The sequence below is a fragment of the Micromesistius poutassou genome (genome assembly GCF_964030765.1).
Source record: "Micromesistius poutassou genome assembly, chromosome: 9".
Classification (NCBI taxonomy): domain Eukaryota; kingdom Metazoa; phylum Chordata; class Actinopteri; order Gadiformes; family Gadidae; genus Micromesistius; species Micromesistius poutassou.
The window spans coordinates 8,375,144-8,392,527 of NC_140279.1; the positions used below are offsets into that span (position 1 = coordinate 8,375,144).

The 17,384-nt window shown below is 42.0% G+C and overlaps 3 protein-coding genes across 7 annotated transcripts in view; 2 read left to right on the forward strand and 1 right to left on the reverse strand.

The window, feature by feature from the left end:
* suco (SUN domain containing ossification factor) overlaps positions 1–6,137 on the reverse strand; it is a 41,901-nt gene extending 35,764 nt beyond the window's left edge. For all 4 annotated transcript variants that reach the window (XM_084473077.1, XM_084473076.1, XM_084473075.1 and 1 more), the window contains exon 1: positions 5,889–6,137. In XM_084473077.1, coding sequence (XP_084329203.1) covers positions 5,889–5,941 — 53 coding nt within the window. In that variant the 5' untranslated portion in view covers positions 5,942–6,137. The remainder of the gene's footprint in view (positions 1–5,888) is intronic.
* Positions 6,138–7,546: 1,409 nt separating this feature from the next.
* Positions 7,547–11,927, forward strand: tmed5 (transmembrane p24 trafficking protein 5). Its single transcript, XM_084472692.1, has 4 exons — positions 7,547–7,812; positions 8,325–8,422; positions 8,516–8,699; positions 9,664–11,927. Exons 1-4 carry the CDS (start codon positions 7,627–7,629, stop codon positions 9,880–9,882), a joined length of 687 nt encoding a protein of 228 aa, XP_084328818.1. The 5' UTR covers positions 7,547–7,626; the 3' UTR covers positions 9,883–11,927.
* Positions 11,928–13,482: 1,555 nt separating this feature from the next.
* Positions 13,483–15,775, forward strand: pigc (phosphatidylinositol glycan anchor biosynthesis, class C). Of its 2 annotated transcripts, XM_084473473.1 has the most exons (3): positions 13,483–13,516; positions 13,914–14,172; positions 14,295–15,775. In XM_084473473.1, exons 2-3 carry the CDS (start codon positions 13,945–13,947, stop codon positions 14,949–14,951), a joined length of 885 nt encoding a protein of 294 aa, XP_084329599.1. In that variant the 5' UTR covers positions 13,483–13,516; positions 13,914–13,944; the 3' UTR covers positions 14,952–15,775. The 2 variants fall into 2 exon arrangements, with proteins under 2 accessions (XP_084329599.1, XP_084329600.1); XM_084473474.1 differs by lacking the exon at positions 13,483–13,516 and having other exon boundaries at positions 13,624–14,172.
* Positions 15,776–17,384: the final 1,609 nt, after the last annotated feature.

The following is a 17,384-nucleotide window of genomic DNA, read 5'->3' on the forward strand; positions in this document are numbered from 1 at the left end:
TCAGAATTATTGCACTGCCTAAAACGCAGCCAAATCGCTCATAGATCTAACTGCACACCCCAGTCTTTGAGTCAGTGAGCATACACAGAGGCTAGTGAACACAGTATCCCCCAGTCTAAGTCAGTGAGCAATGAGCATACACAATGAGCATACACAAGTATCCAAACTTGTGGATTTGTGGAGAATTGGAAAAAACTGGAAATCCTGGCTGGTTTCCATCTCAACAATGTCAAAAATTAACCTGGGCTGCAGTCTTGGCAAACTGGCCATATCCTTTAAGCAACCCAGACCCACCTGGTCATTAAAGACACCTGCATCGGAATTCAAAGTCCGTCAGTAAGTGTCAATAGAAAATCCTTTGTATACATACCAATATGGTTGCATTAAAAATGTTAGTAATGGTTACAATGAACAAACTCAATGGAAAGTGAACAGTTTTGAGTCATGGTTTGATATGTAGGCGAGTTTCCAAGCAGGTCGACAGGGCCATACAACAACAAGGGCCTTTCATGCAGCTCAACCGTGTGCCAGACCAGTGGTCTGGAACAACGGCAAAACCCACAATGCCAGTCCAGTCTGTGTCCCCATGGATTAATGTACAAGATGGCCAATGTGATGCAATAAGCCATGCGACGACAACAACAACAACAATAAACATTTGCAAGGAGGACCGCCCATTAAATTTTTAGTCTGCTACCTTAAAAAGGGCTTGAGGGAACACTAATGGACGCGTGTTAATCAGTACGTCAGTGTTTCAGTCAGTGTTTGTTCAAGGCCGTGCTCAATGGGAATTAGTCAATGTGATTTGCATTGACCCTTTTTCATCTCAACTCCTTTGAACATTCCTTCAAAGCATCATTGGAGCACCGACATTGACATTAAAATGTCAATATCATTGTCCTTTTAATAACATTGACAAATATTTACTTATGTCAAAAGTAAATAGTTGATAAATCTTCATATAGCTGATAATGATTTGGCACAAAGTTGCAGCTCCTTTTATGGTTGAGTCTGTCCTGTCATGCTTGCCTTGATCAGAAGATACACAAGGTTCCCGTTCATATTTACTGCATAGCCGAACATAACAGCTTCATGGCAATGCATCTGTAGGCAACAGAACAGGAATAGTGAATCAGTGCAGATGCTGACTATATAACAGACTACATAAATAAATATAAAATAAATCATAAAAAAAGAATCCCAATAGAAGAATCACATGCGAGCACATAACATGTGATAACGCTATGCAATCTACATAGAAATGTAGTGGGGTGTGGGTGGGTTATCGACACAGCATGGGTCTTTACTGAGTGAATCTCCAGCATCGACAGCTCATTAATTCCAAGTGCCAGAAAAATTCCATGTGCCTTTATACCCCATTGCACACCACACGGACAATCCCTCCAATGGAATGGCTGTGTTGCAACGGCGTTGATTAGGACCCCACGTAGCCCAGACCTCCAGTACTGGGAGCAGATACAGAATGTGGCCGGGAGCTGGCAATGTAGCAGGACCAGAATAAATCCAGAGGAGAAATACCACAGCGCATTGTTTAACTTATCCACACCCTGGACATTTAAAGAATTGAACGCCGTGAAGGTGGCCAGTAAAAAAAGGACAGCGCAAGCAACAGTATCAGTGTTGTGCGTATAGTGATTGAAAATAAACATGTGTAGGGAGACATACATGTGGCACTAGTGGTTTATTGACCTTCCATCTATCATGCATGTCCCTTTCGGCCCAACCGCCGCATGGCAGCACAACACTGAGCCAATCACCAGAAAGAGCTTAGTGAAATCAAGTACAATCAAGTACAATCAAAATACATACTACTTAACCACACCCCACCCCCCCATAATTTCACCATGCCATTACCTTGCTTATTCGCTGCGCACCAAAAAAATTATTTGGCTTCAACATCAACAACCAACAACCAACCAACCGTTTATTACAACATCCACAGCTGACATACAACATCAACACACTATATCAATAGATTATAGAGCACCTTGCTCACTATCAATTGAATGGATACATGCCAGGCAAAGACTGACCAACAACTGGTCAGTGCTGAGTCTGCCGGCCACTACTGTCCAACCCAATGAGAACAGGAAAGATTCCTGTTTATAACAATGCTGAGGCAAACCGGGTACTTTTACAAGTAGGCCAGGGTCCATACATCCTTTTCTCTTTTTTTTTTTTTTTACGAGTGGGGCAGAGGGTCATTGCCTACACAGGGCCTGGTATTTCTGAACATTTTGTCCTCACATCGTTAATGAGGAAGAAGCCCACGAACACTGAATAAGAGCACAGGATTAAGGAATAGTTGTGTTTGCTCTCAAGCCTGTATACAAATTTTGGTGGAATATATAATGCATTATTTAAGTCTTCTCAACCCGTTTTTTTGTTGAAGATGTTTATTAATTGATTAATTTGTGTATACTTAGGTATAGCGAGTGGGAATTTTGACAAACAAGGTTGCTGAATACAAGGGTGTGCAAACATCGTTTGACTGGAAGGCTTTAAAGGCCATGTTTTTCTCAACTGAAAAGGAACAGGTTGAGCAGAAAGCTTTCCTGGTGTTATCTTACTGGAGCTGCGTCTGCGCCGCTTACATCCCCACATCTAAAGACTGACCATGGGCTGACCAAGTATTGCGGTAAACAGAGAAGTCATAGTTACACAGCAATATTTATGCTATTTACATACATTTGGATGACATAATGGCTAGTCATAACTTAAACACATAGAAAAGATATCACAAAGGGTTTTTAAATGCCCTCCTCTGGCCTAGGCTGCAAGAGGGTTATGAAGTGTAGCATTATCCACAACCAGCTTCATCAACCAAAGTTCTGATCTTGTACGTCCTATGAGCCATGTATGCCAGTTCACAGTGCCTGTACTGAGAAGAACAATAAATTAGGGATGCACCGAAATGAAAATTCTTGGCCGAAACCGAAAACGAGGAAACCAAGGCCGAAAACCGAAAACCGAAACACCGAAATAAATTATGCCAATTATTAGTAGGCCTACCATTGCATTTATAGCTATGACTGTGTACTAACCTCACTAAAATCAAGGCATTGCAATTCAAAGAATAAATCAATTACGGATGATAGCCGACAGCTTATAGAAGCTGTCGGCACTTTGCGGACGGTCCCTAAACTCGCGGCTAATAGCCGACAGCTCATAGAAGCTGTCTCATAGCGAGCCGTCGCTAAAGACGGCTCATTTGGATGAAAACAAGGTTGTAGCTGGTTCTCTAGATTACTACATTTAGCTAGAGGTGTCATTTGTTTCACAATGTTTCACTGATGATGGTGAATGTTTGACTGATTTTTGTTTGCGTCATCACAATTTCCTGTTTCGGCCATGTTGTTTCGGTGATAAAAGTGTTTCGGCCGAAAGCCGAAAATGCGCTTTTGGGCCATTTTCGGCCGAAAATTTTCGGTGGTCGAAATTTCGGTGCATCCCTACAATAAATGAAATAAATATGACGTTTGCTTATTAAAAAGCAATATCCGACACGTGTAACAGGGACAGATATCCCTCTAGTGGAAGTCTCTGCCCCTCTCTTGTTTTTCGCTGCTAAACCCATATGACTGAAACGAGTCCCTAATAACGCACATTTGGAGAACCCAGTAGCAGGCGTTCCATCGTGCAATGGTAACAAGGTTATCTTTGGCCCGAGTGCATGAATATAGCTCTTTTAAATTCAACACTAGAGTAAGAGAAGTTGCAGCAGGTCACTAACGGGAGCGAGGAGTGTACAAACACCACAGAGAATGGCAGAAGGGGCCTCCTGTCACGAGACTCCAGAAAGTCACCTTGGGGGCACCTGATAAGATGCATTGGTTGAACGCCCTGTGGCAGGTGAGTCCTAACAGATACAACAGGATTTACCGTATTCAAGCAGGCAGACTTCTCTACTGAGACGCAGATATCAGCAGCATGCGGGGGGTATACTTAGCGGCGCAGGGCGGTGTTGTTGATTTTGGGACTAGAGGAATGGACCTATCCCTCTAAACTGTGCTCCTTTCGACTACAGTAAACCTCTATGCACACTGCTGCATGCAGATCAGGCCTTGACGCATGCAAAAGCAGGAAAACTGAAGAAAGAACGTGAGCAAGCCCAGCAAGAACTGAAGCAAAGACAGTGAGGCAGAGAATGCAGCTTGAGATTTGAAATTGGCATCTGATACTTGGCCAAATGCAATTATTAAAATAAAACAGGAAGGCTGAACATGCCGGCTGAAAGCGGTAACTTAGGAAATGCAAAAACACATCCGTAATAGCCAAGCGAGATGTGTCCATTGAGGCAGACACAGTACCTTTCCAACAGTCGCTTATGATAAGAGGACCCTGTTCATGCTTTAAAAACACCATGTACATGACAACAAGTCACCTCCCCTCTCTCCTCTCAGTGCTGTGCATCCTGAGAAGTGTGACGATCTGGTACATTTGCCACCAGGAATAGGACAGCAACACACAAGTAGGGGCTCAAAATTAAGATTTGTGGGTGCATGGCTATGACTGTGGGAAAGTGAAAAAGTTCTGCAGAATGGAAAACAACCAAAGTGGTCTCTTTGGCATTACTCTAATATCGTCTTTCCCCCAATTGAAGAGGGAATAGAAGAAGCCGTCCTGCCAATTGTGGGGACAGCCTCTCAACAACACATGTCATGCAGGTATCAAGCAATATTATAGGAATATACCAACTTTTCCTGATTAATGATCCTGATTAATTAATTAATTTCATCTTTCCGTTAGTGACTAGCCTTGTCATTATTGCCGCTTCTGCACATTTCCCCCTCACTTGGTCAGGCAGAGAGCAGATAACAGAGGGCCTGTCTTGTTTCTGCTCTGGAAACTCTTAAACCTTTAACTGCTATCTTACCGGCAAAAAATTTAGATATGGTTTAAATATTTAATATCGCTGAAGAAAATTAAAGATTTATAAAACACAAATTTACAAAAGGGGGGCAATGTGCCTGGCAACCAAAAGGATGAACTAAAACTTAAAAAACAAAAAAGGCAAAAGCATATTCCTTCAAAAGGCAAACAAAGTTTGTTTGTGTAAACTCGATAAGCAATCAAGTTTACAATAAGCAAGTATTTATCTACCTTGATAAGCTAATAACAGGTCTGATTGAAATATATTTACATTGTTATTATAACTAGGTATAATAGATAGTGTCTTATTTAGACAAACTAGATAGCACTTACACTCTTCTACGGCAGTTCATCACTTATTCATGAAGCTAAAAATGTCCATTAATTATATAAAAGCACTAAGACCTTGAGCTTGAAAAATATGAAGCACTTGGTAGAACCAAAAAAAAAATAGCTATTCAAAAGACTGACTTTCACTTGTTATGGTATACGCTGCGTCGATGCTTCCTGCAAAGCATGCTCCTTTTGTCATCCTTTCAGATCAAAACTTGGTGAACAACAAGCTTGGACATTAGGAAAAGGTTGGATTGTTACACGACCATGCAAATACGTTCATGTATATGAACATATTTGCGCCCATCTATCATGCGCATAGTGTAAGTAAGGCTAGCAAGTTGGTTTCATGCCTTTACTGCCGAACGTCCAAGTTATGCTTCAGGTTTAATCAACTGCTTGATGTTTTACGGGTCAAAAAAGCGTTTGTCTTGTGAATAATACATTGATATAGACAGCCTAACTAAGGCCAACCAGACATCCCTCAACACACCCCGACCAGCTATTGAGGTTAGCATGATGATATGAAATATGTGGCAAAACATGATCCATCGTCATGGCAGAAATTATGAAGATTATCCTCATACACTTCTGTATGACAAAAAACAAATGTAACGTCAACCGCATTTTGTACATTTATCACAAAGGTTTGCTTAGCTTACCAGCACAGAAGAGCAACAATGAGGCACACCAACAAATCGCGCAACCTCTTCATTATCTTCCCGCGGGGACCAACATCCTCGCTCTTTTGGGGCTTTTTCTAATGTGTCGTGGATACTCGGCTATGGACGATAATAATGTATCGACTGAGAGCCAAAGCACATTTTAAATTACATTCATGAAGATGTGTTGATCAAATCTACAGCTGACTAGGTCTAAATTTCATTGTATCAAACGTTCTTTGCCTCTTGCTTGCTTGGTCGCTTCTGCAGTTGCCCGATAGCAAGCTTTTGGTAAGCGCAGCCTCTTCACGCGACTGACCAATTGGATCAGACTTTTAGTTTAACGGACGAATCACAGGGTAGAGATTGCAAAAAGATTCTGTTGCAGCCCCGCCTCTTTAGATGACTTGGACATGCTGGAAGTGGACGCGTCACCGATATCTTGACTGGCAAACACCTCATACCAGTGAAAAAGTATTGCCTAATGGGTTGCTGACTCACAATATCATAATTTCACATTTCGGTGTCAGTTAATATTGTTGTTATTTTTACTACTATTATTATTATTATGATTATGATTATGATTATATTAGTAGTAGTAGTAGTAGTAGTAGTAGTAGTAGTAGTAGTAGTCGTAATAATAAGAATAATAATATTATTGATGATAAATATTATTGTTATTTTATCAATAATAACTATTCGATAATCTAATAATAATAGAAGGAGGTTTGTGTGGTTTTCACTTAGGGTTATAAACTTGTTTAGATCATTCCTCTGGGTCACTAATCAGACTGTATACAATATATTGTTTAAAAAGTCATTTAAAATATGTCAGCCAGTGAAATGTGCCGATTCTTAAACACAGCAAAAGCTTCTTCATGTTTTGTTTATGTTTTTGTATTTGTATTGTTTTTGGTTGTTTATTTGTTGCCTTGTTTTTTTTTAACGAAAAATATTTTTTTATCGATTAAAAGTATGTATCCAAATAAAAATATTTTGTGTATAGCTACCTAACAAACTGTCTTATGTAGTTAAATGAACCAATGGGCTACTAGACGTTAAACATCACATCATCTGTTGCGAAGTATTCTACCACAACTAAACATTAAAAAGCTCCTCTGCACTCTGTCGTGCACACTTGTATGCTTACCTTTGTACATGTGTCAATAAAGAATTCCACTACTGGTCGTGCTGCCGTTTTTTGCTTAATCATCTATGAGTTGAATCTTGTTGGTATTCTCAGATGTAGGTCGCTTCATCAATCGTGGAGAGACGAACGTTTCCTCAATTATGTCTTTTTTTCTCAACATAGCAACTGGAAAAAGTCACTGTATTACAGCAGCAATATATTATAGCAGCAATGAATAAATCAATGAATGAATGAATTATGAATTAATCTCTATTTCTCAATTTTTTTCCCTGTTCCAGGGAACATGGAACTTCATTTCCCAGAGATCACTTTAAACCCGAAACCAGAGCGATCATTTCATGAAATGTTATACCGTTACACGAAATATTGAATAATTGTGGCCACAAAAAATAAATACAAGAACAGAAAAGAGAAAAGATTTTTTCAAAAATATTTGACTACGATTTTTACAGGCGGGGTCCTCATAGAATATCAGCCCTGTCCTGTCGAACGGATGAGCTGTCCAACAAGTTTTAGAGCACAAGTACAGGGACTTCAAAGGGATTCATACATCGTTTCGGCTGTCAAATTGTTTATAGTCCATTTAATATGGGGGTTATTAGGATGTTTTGGGATTTATCGCTAGTGTTTTTTGCTTTCTCTGCAAGGTTTATTGCGTTGGCCGCATTCTCGCAGTCTTTTGACAGCGACTTCACGTTTACTTTACCCGCCGGTCGGAAGGAATGCTTCTACCAGACCATGAAGAAAGATGCATCGTTGGAAATTGAATACCAGGTAGCTTCCAAGTTTATATATCGACATTAATATTTTCTGATAGTATTTAACAACACAAACGCAGCACAATTTTGTTAACATGGAACTACCGGTAAAGTAAATTCGCGATAACTGGTATTAACATCTATCAGCCCAATGTTCTTCGGCCAAATAAGTATGTTTACTTTTTAAATAAGATTTAAAAAAAACACTTGACGTTACCATGGTCAGGTGCCATGTCAGAAAATAGTTGGTTATACGAACTTCACCAATTATTTGTGTGCATGAGCATGACAGCTTGTTTGACTATTCATGATGTCAATGTGTCTGGTCTGAAATGTACCCTAAAATGTATTGCTTTTCGACAAATAGTTTCGTTCAGGCATTATAACACCCTCTTCTTCCAACATTGTTATGTATGTCATTGTGATTTTGGGTTAGGGTCTAGACTCTAGAGTTTTGTATTTAACATCTTGTATATCGTGTAGTGCTATTCAAAAATGTCTGTCTGTGTGTTTTGCCTCTATCTGTAGGTGTTAGATGGCGCAGGCCTAGATGTTGACTTCCACATCTCTTCTCCCACTGGTCATGTGATTTTCAGTGACTATCGCAAATCAGATGGCGTGCACACGTGAGTTTTATGCACCATAATCAGAAACCTTCATCACCATCACCGCCAGCATCGTCATCGCTTATGCCAACCACCTGTTTGTTTTTCCTCTAGAGTTGAAACGGAGGATGGAGATTACGCATTTTGCTTTGACAACACATTCAGTTCCATATCGGAGAAGGTTATCTTCTTTGAGCTGATCCTGGACAACATGGATCAAGATTTAGACGACGACGATGACTGGAAGGAGTATGTTCATGGAACAGATATGCTGGACATGAAACTGGAAGACATTATGGTAAGAATCAACTCTTTGTCGTACAGACATATTGAACAAATCATTATATTTTTCGTTTGCAAAACATTTTTCTGCAACAAGTGTGTGAGAGTATTTAATGTTATATTTTGAGAAGGAGAACTGACTAAGTTCCTCATTTCATGAAGTGCAGTCATTTAAATGTGTCTTGCTAGTTATGTTTGTTATTCAGCCTTGGTTGTGGCAGACTGCAGACAGGATGACCTAGTTGAGGGTCTGGGTCAGAGTGAACGTTCCAAAACTTTTGGAGCAAATTGAATGCACATAGAGAAAATCAAAACAATAGACATTTCATGGACTCCTAGCCAGTTTGAGCCAATTATTTCAAATTGCACCAGAACCTCTTACTATTGTTCTTCAGCTGCTATTTTTGCGTCAGGCGTCACAACCTTTTATTATTCTATTGGTTGAAGGCATTATGGTAAAATGACAGGGCATTGTTTTTGTTTCTGTAATGACCAGGTTGAGAGCCTCTATAGATTTTATTCTTCCTGTCCAGCACGTGCTTAGGTGTGACTTTTAATCAAAGTAACGATATAGTAACCATATTCACAGGATAATTTTGAAGGCAGCCTCTCTACCCTGAAGTCTGTTAGAGACAGAATCAAACATTACATTTATATTGCATGAATACACATTTAGCAGATGGTTCTGAAGTGACTTCAGTAGTAATTGTTCCTTCATACACATGTAACACAATTTCCCTATGGATTAAACTTGAAACTAAAAAACCTTTTACCAATAATCTTCTGTGTTGACATGTGAGCAACAAAGGCTTTCGATCCCTCTGCATAATACTAAGTCTAATCTCTCATCATTTTAGCCTAGATCCTAGTTGGATTCTATTTACAGGAAGTGGAGGGCAATGGAGCTGGCGTCCACCTTTTACCCCCTGTGTGTTGGAGGAAGCACCTCTGACCATATCCTCATTTCCTTCCCCCTGCAGGACACAATCAACAGTGTGAAGGCCCGATTGGGGAAGAGTGCACAAATCCAAACTGTGCTGCGGGCCTTTGAGGCGCGTGACCGCAACATCCAGGAGAGCAACTTTGACCGGGTGAACATCTGGTCTGTCATTAACATGTTCGTTATGGTGCTGGTGTCTGGCGTTCAGGTGTACTTGCTCCGCTCCCTGTTTGATGACAAAAGGAGAATGCGGACGTAACACTCGCCCCAGCGACAGAAGAAGAGGAGGAACCAAACACACCAAGTACACAAATAGATCAACTGGCTGCATTGTACATGACTCTACAAGGGCACCCTATAAACACAGAATCATACACAGAGAAAGAGATATAAATATTTAAACTTAAAACGTATACATATTTACTCAAATGCCAAAGGTCATTTTGTTGTGTTATCTAACTGATGTCAGATGAGCAGTGCGAGGATCTTACTGTATCACCAACTTTATTCCAGGAATACATAAACATAATGGGGTCGAACTGGGCACAGAAATGCTCTATATTTGTATATTACGGTGTATGTCTTCCAAACAGGCCTGTAGCTATAGAATGTTGGGAATATATCCTTCTTTGATGTGATATAAGTTACTGAAATGCCTTCACCTTTGCCTTTTTCTCATAGTTCATGTTTTTCACACCTTGTTACCATCAGACTTACTGTGATATAGTATCCCTTTCAGCTATCATTCATCACCAATTTCCCCAATCTGTGCCTCCTTTACTTGTCTCTTGCAGCCTTGAATATCCATTTCAACCTTTACACATGGCCCCTCTCCACATGGTTCTGTGTTGAAGTAACAGGGACACATTGCTAACCGTAGTTCATAGCACCCAGGGGGAGAGTGGAGTAGGGGAAAAGGGCCATCTCCATGGCATGGCTCCCAGGCTGCATTGCCTGGACAGCAGTTGACTTCACTCGCCCTCTTCTCTTGAGCCGTGTGGCCGCTTTGAGTTTCTGGTTACAGCCACCATGCATGTGAAGATATTGAGTCACGTCACATAAGTCTATTTCTGCTTTACTGACCAGCAGTTGGGTCATCGCCACTACTAGAGAGGGTAGAAATGTCCCGACAAATGTGAGAACAGACCCCCACAGTTATTTGTTGGCTTTATTTACTGGTCTTTACAGTCAAGGTAATTGGAAACACATAGATAAATGTGGTCAGCAATGTGATAAATAGGATGCACTGTCAGAGCTCTAGATCCATGTGGGTTTATGAAACATTTAAAATCTTTAGCATCTGTTCATGGGTTTTGTTTCGAGCAGTTTTTAACGTCAAACAAAATGTCAATATTTTATCATGTTTGTTACTTTATTTTATCTTTGGACTGCATTGCCTTTTTACTTTGTCAACAAAGGGGTCTCTGTCTCCATCTTCTGGTGGGATTTGAAATGACTAAACTAGGTTTAAATGTAAAGAACGCTTACAGAAGTGTCACTGCATTCAATTGTATTGTGAACAATCTTTGTTAGGAAATATATCCTGACAGTTGCTGTGGACATTGCATTGCACATTGCATTGGTACATTGCAGTGACCTGATCCCCTAACGGGCTGTCTAGGGATCAGGAAATATGTCTGTTTATCCTTGCCTTAACTTCAGTTCAATGAAATGCATTGTTACATTTTGTAAGTGTTTAATGGGAATTCTCCATATGTTAACCATTTTTAAGGGTATGTTTAAATTTTCAATGAAAGATTTAGCGCTACACCGTGTTCAATTACCTTTAGCGTAAACATAGATTTAGCTATTGTACTTAAAGGGGCCTTAAAACAACGTTGTGCTCCAACACACTTTCATCATACTAACTCCAAATTTAAAAAGTAAATATTTTTACTGATACACTTCCAAATGGAAACGTTTTTCCATTTGGAAAGAATTAATGGAAAAACGTTTCCAAGACCCCTCTGTCGAGATGAGCGTGAAAGCTGTTGTGCTGGGTTAGGCTGGACAGTTATAATATTACTATTAGGCTACTACTATAATATTACGGTTATAATATTTACTTTTTAAAATTGGAGTAGTATATTATATTGCAGCAAAATCACATAGAAATATATGATGAAATATAGTGTTGGAGCACAATGTTGTTTTAGGGGTGAATTCCCCTTTAAAGCGGTAGTTGGTTTGACAAACTCAGCAAACGCATCCGTTAATTTCCAAATAAATAAAAAGTATTTCCTGTTGTAAGAATGGTAGCCAGCCGACAAACATTTCTGGGCTATTTGTTGAAATACATGTACATTAAAAGACTACCTTTTCTGATTTGCCCACTGGATGTGTTGCAGCGCGAATGCCGATCCCTGATCAGAGGAAATACGTCACATGCATCATGAGTGCGTCATGCGAACGGAGCTGTCCACGAGCATAGACATACAGAATAGACGCTGCATCGACCGCTACTGCTAGTGCCTACTGAGGCTGACCATAGACATAATGCAGAGTAGACGCCGCATCGACCGCTACTGCCTACTGGGGCTGACCATAGACATAATGCAGAGTAGACGCCGCATCGACCGCTACTGCCTACTGGGGCTGACCATAGACATAATGCAGAGTAGACGCCGCATCGACCGCTACTGGCGCTGACGAGCCGTGGGGCCGCCATCTTGGACCGGTCGACCGCTCCACTAAGTGTAATAATCATGGACCTATAAAGAAGAGTAATCTGTTTGGCAGGTGCAATGAACTGTCAGTGCATTTAATGAATCATACCTAACTTTCTTTTTACTGCAAAGGTCATACATGTAGCTATGATACAGGACACATGGTTCGGCGTGTTTTAATATTCATAGTGCCATGGCTTAACAGTAATAGAATGTTCTGATATATGATATAGTGACCAGACGTCCGAGGTCAGAACTGTGAACATAATCCCCGAAAAGGGGGAAACTGAGACATTTCCAGTTTGACTCGCAATCTGATTGAAAAACCTAATGTGTCTTCAAAAACACAACTGGGACAGGTAGTTTTTTCTGTATTTAGTCAGGGACAGACAACCAAAACGGGGACGTCTGGTCACCCTATGATATGTATTTTGCAAATCACACACTATAAATATGATAGAGAAGCAGAAACAGATAGGGGCAGTAAAGTCAGCTATTTTAATAATTTGAAGAAGCAATGATTAGGCTATATATAAATATATACATGGCCTGCATAAACAATATATTAAATGTCTATATATAAACACATGAACGTTTTGTATGAGCTAAAACCCCTGAAAGAGGACTGTTTTGCAGAGCTTCTTTCTCGTGCTCCCTTTCTCCAGTTCAAGAGAGGCGAGTTTGGCAATGTGGTGTAGCCTTATCTCGTGAAACACAGACACAACCAATGTCAGTCAGAATGATGGTTGTCGATGCCAAACTGTGTCTCCTCCTGAAAAGTAATCCCCCGAGCCCTGTTTGCGATGGTCCGCCCATTTGAGCAGGAATATGCTGCACAGTGCTCTGGCATCTTGTGTCTTCTGCTGCTACGCAATTATCAGCAGAGCTGCCAACTCTCACGGTTTCACCGTGTGACACACGTTTTTGCCTGCTTGCACACGCCACACATCAACTTTCTCACGGCAAAAACATTTACACCCGCGGACCCTGCTATAAGGTATGCATTACAAGATTCTACGGAATCTCACGCCAGCGAAAACCCAAAAGTTGGCAGCCCTGCTATCAGTATGACCGGTCTAAGATGGCGGCCGCATTTCTTGCGCCCAGCAGCCAAGGCGGCGTCTACTCTTTATATGTCTATGGTCACGAGGGCGCTGTCTTTCTCTTCCGGGATCTGAAAGGACGCGAGTCACGCAACACCGGGCAAGGAACCGGAACATATACCAGGTAGATATCAATTTCACATACTCTGAAGAAATTAAGCAATGAATTTGACACCTGCTAACTAATGTCAGTTCATAGACACTTGACAGGCAATCTAATTATGTATTCAACCTGTGTGTTACGTAAGTTTACAATTCATAACGCATGCTGCATGGCATTCGTGTGGTAATATATGTGCAGGTAAGATGTCATGTTGACATGTTATAGTAAAGTGAAAAGCCCCATGTGAGAGCTTTACGAGTTACGTAGTCTAAAGTAAATGCAGCCCTGTGTGGTTGGTTAAACTGGTTTACTCTACTTTTTGTTACACATGTGTTACACAGGTGGTCACTTATTCTGTTCGCACGTCCACTTGAGCCTTCGAATAATATGCCTGCATGTCTTCCCCGATAATGCAAAGCCTTTGATTGACTGGAAGCCTGGTCAATGTGATGGGGCCAGACATTGCTCCGGGTCCTGCTGTCCCCTGGCGGAAGGTTCTGTGGGAACGCCAGCCGTTCCCTGATAACTATGTGGATGAACGCTTCCTGGAAGAGCTCCGAAGGAATGAGGGAATCCGGCAGTACTGCTACTGGGCTGTGGTGAAGGAAGCAGTTCTGGTCGGCCAGCAGTTGTCCTGTGTGGCCATTTTCATCACTCTCTGGCTCTACATGGAACAGGTATGGAATGAACCTTCCCACTTTTGGTGCTATATAGATTTGGTTCTGGGACTTGTTCACTACTCTTTATTTTCTTCTGCCACTTGTGATTGACCCCACGTACCTGATCGGTTTTGTTCTAGGGTCTGCTTTCCCCAGAAGCTCTTCTGTGGACCAGTCTGATAGTTGGCCTACTGGGCTATGGATTACACAACGCCCTGAGGCCGCAGCTCGGCACAGACGGCGAGCCCCGCACGCACCTGGCAGACCTGCAGAGCGCCGCCATTTTCCTTTCCTTCACCTTCGGCTTCTCGCCAGTTCTGAAGACGCTGACGGAGTCGGTGAGCACTGACACGGTGTACGCCATGTCTGCACTGATGCTTCTGGCCCACCTGGTGTCGTTTCCGTACGCCCACCCCTCACCCACCGGCAGCCTGTCCCTCAACGCGGCGCTGTTTGCCTCCGTGTGTTTGGCCTCGCGGCTCCCGGGGGCCCTGCACACCTTTGCCATGCTCAGCTGTGCCCTGTTGATGTTCGCCCTGTGGCCCTGCCTGTTGCAGAGCATCCGGGACCATGCCGTCGGGCCGTCCGCATGGCTGTGCGTCGGGGTGTGTCTTGGCGGGGTGGGGGGCCTGGGGTCCCGGTGGCCGGGGGGGGCTGTGCTCCTGGCCCTGGCCCTTGTGAGTGTCATCCTGCTCTGTCCTTTGCTGCTGGTCAAGCTGCAGAGACACAAAGAAAACATCCAGGGACCGTGGGACGAGGCTGAGATCCACGAGGACCTCTGTAAAGTCCCGTACTGAGGTGTATAGGGTCCCAACATGATGACAAGACATATGCAGAGGGACCGGCAGCCTCTGTTGCTCTCATGTCAACACCAAAGATAATGGGTAAAATGTGTGTGAATGCTGCTACGGTCTTAAATTGTTTATATGCAATATATTGATGATGTGCTTTTCTGCCTAAAATTACATTTCTACTTCTTTATACTATGTGATAAATCTCATAGTTGTTTTATTTATACTTTTTTCTATTTTAACGTTGACACTAGTATTTAATAAGTGTGAAAGAAAAAGGGCTTGAATTCTACTGAAAATATGGTTAATATTTAACTGTTATTTTATAAGTATGTTTATGTTTTATAAGTATTTCCAAATGCAATTTTATTGTGAGAAGAAAGATGAACATGACATTTGTGACTGCGGTCGGTGAGCCAGTTGCACAGTGTAGTAGCAGAAAATGCCACTAGATGTCCTAACTGGTGGTGCATTAGTAGTCCAGTGTCACTGGTTATAGAATGGGGCCAAAAGCGAGGACAGGTTAAGACGTTTGGTTTTCCTGTGGTATGAATAATTCTGTGATTCTGAATTAAAATACCTGTATATTTTCACCAAGCAATTGTGAGCTGGAACAATATATATAAATACCTCTGTGTGGCTACGTTCATAGGTGATGGACACACAATGTTTTCACACAAAGTTTCACTGGAATTCAAAGAGTCAAGACTACAGAGACTGCTATACATGTTAACAATGGAATGGCCAACTGATACAGACTTAGAAATGATGCATATTAATAAAACGTATGTACTCAAGTATTTTTGCTGAATGGTTGCTCTTAGAATAAACTATGCCTTTTTCCCCTGTTAAATGTATCAAATTGTATATATTCACTTTTGTCATAGCAGATTGAGTAATTTTGACTGTTTTGTTCTGTTGACAGAGCTCAGGCAAATTAAGAGATTTCCGAAGACAGAAACCCACAGTCCAGCCTTTCTGGACAATGATTTTTATGTACAACAGCAACCAAACGCATTCGACAGACATGAAGTTTTCTGGGGGAGGGATAGCTTGGCACACTACTATACAGCTGGATTACACATTGTGCACCTCATTGACATCTCTAGGTAGAAGTTTGATGCCTGAATGATTGTTGGTGTATATGGGAAATGTAGTTATCGATAGAAAACTATGCACGTTTAGACGTACAAGGGGCATAATGGTATGATTGTTGAGATGGCTACACCCAGGCAGTGTGTATGATAGGGATAGATTGGCTAGAGGAAAAATGTGAGGGAAATGGACGAGAAAGTAAAAAGCGGGAAAGGCCCTAAAGAAACCGTTGGAGAGCGCAGAGGAAATAGGGTTGAGAGAGTGGGGGACCCTGGCCAAGAGTCGGGGTGCAACCCGACAATGGAGGAAAGTGAGCAGAAAGAAAAAAGAAAGGCAGGGAAAAAGAGATGTTGCATGAGGGAAAATGGGGAACGTGCAATAAAACAAATGCATGGTACAAAGCACTGAAGGGGGTTGAGGGAGTGGGCTCAGCCTGTTGTCTCTGGCTCCACTAGCGAAGTTGGAACGAACACTGGCCTGTCTGCTGTGGCTGATGGGAAAGGGAATATGAGAAACACATTTTCCAGCAGACCCCCACCCAGCTCAAATAACACACTCGTTCCCCCCTATGCCTCTGTAGCCCAAGGTTTGGTTACGGGTGTGCGTATGTGGGAGTTGAGGATTTGTATGTGTGTGTGTGTGCGCGTGCATGCATGTGCGTGTCCTGTACACATGCATGCATGCGTGTGTGTGTGTGTGTGTGTGTGAGTGTCAGAATGGGTAAGGGGTGGGCTAGAATTCGGCCCGGGTGAGTCTAAACCAGTGGATTTGTGCTTTGGTTGCTAACCCAACATGTGGTTTGGAGGTTACCAAGGAAGGTCCCTGGGGTGAGCCACCGCTAGGTTGAGCTGTGGACTTCTAGAAGCCATCAACGACGGGAGGTGTACAATGCAATGCAGGCTCAGTGGAGTCTGGGGGGAAGGGGGGGGGCAGAGAAGAGAAATGGCCATAAGTAAGGCCATGAGTAAGATGCAGAGTTTAAAAAGCGCTCATGTGGTGGCTGTTCGATATGAAACATAGATATAAAAGGTGTGTGTAGTGGCAAAAACACACACACACACACAATCTCGTCCATGAAGTCACACTTGTTTAACCTGAATGTAGCATAGTACCAAATCTGACTGATCTGTGTGCGTGTCAAATGGAGCGGATCTATAGAGTATCTAAGAGCAGATCAAAAATTGTGAGCAATCCATCACTTACTAGTGAAATGAGCATTTAATTAGTTTGTCCTTCACGAGTGTCTTCGCTATGATGATGTTTTTGGAAGCAATGAGAATGATCCAGCACCAGTTGGCCCAACTGAGCAGTCCTGCAGGCTCTCGGCTCCAACCCCCTTCCCCA

Coding starts and splice junctions, on each gene's coding strand:
- tmed5 (XM_084472692.1), top strand. CDS start 7,627: ATGGGGGTTATTAGGATGTTTTGGGATTTATCGCTAGTGTTTTTTGCT. Junction 8,423..8,515: donor AAATCAGATGGCGTGCACAC/GTGAGTTTTATG, acceptor TTTTTCCTCTAG/AGTTGAAACGGAGGATGGAG. Junction 8,700..9,663: donor TGAAACTGGAAGACATTATG/GTAAGAATCAAC, acceptor TTCCCCCTGCAG/GACACAATCAACAGTGTGAA.
- pigc (XM_084473473.1), top strand. CDS start 13,945: ATGGGGCCAGACATTGCTCCGGGTCCTGCTGTCCCCTGGCGGAAGGTT. Junction 14,173..14,294: donor TCTGGCTCTACATGGAACAG/GTATGGAATGAA, acceptor GTTTTGTTCTAG/GGTCTGCTTTCCCCAGAAGC.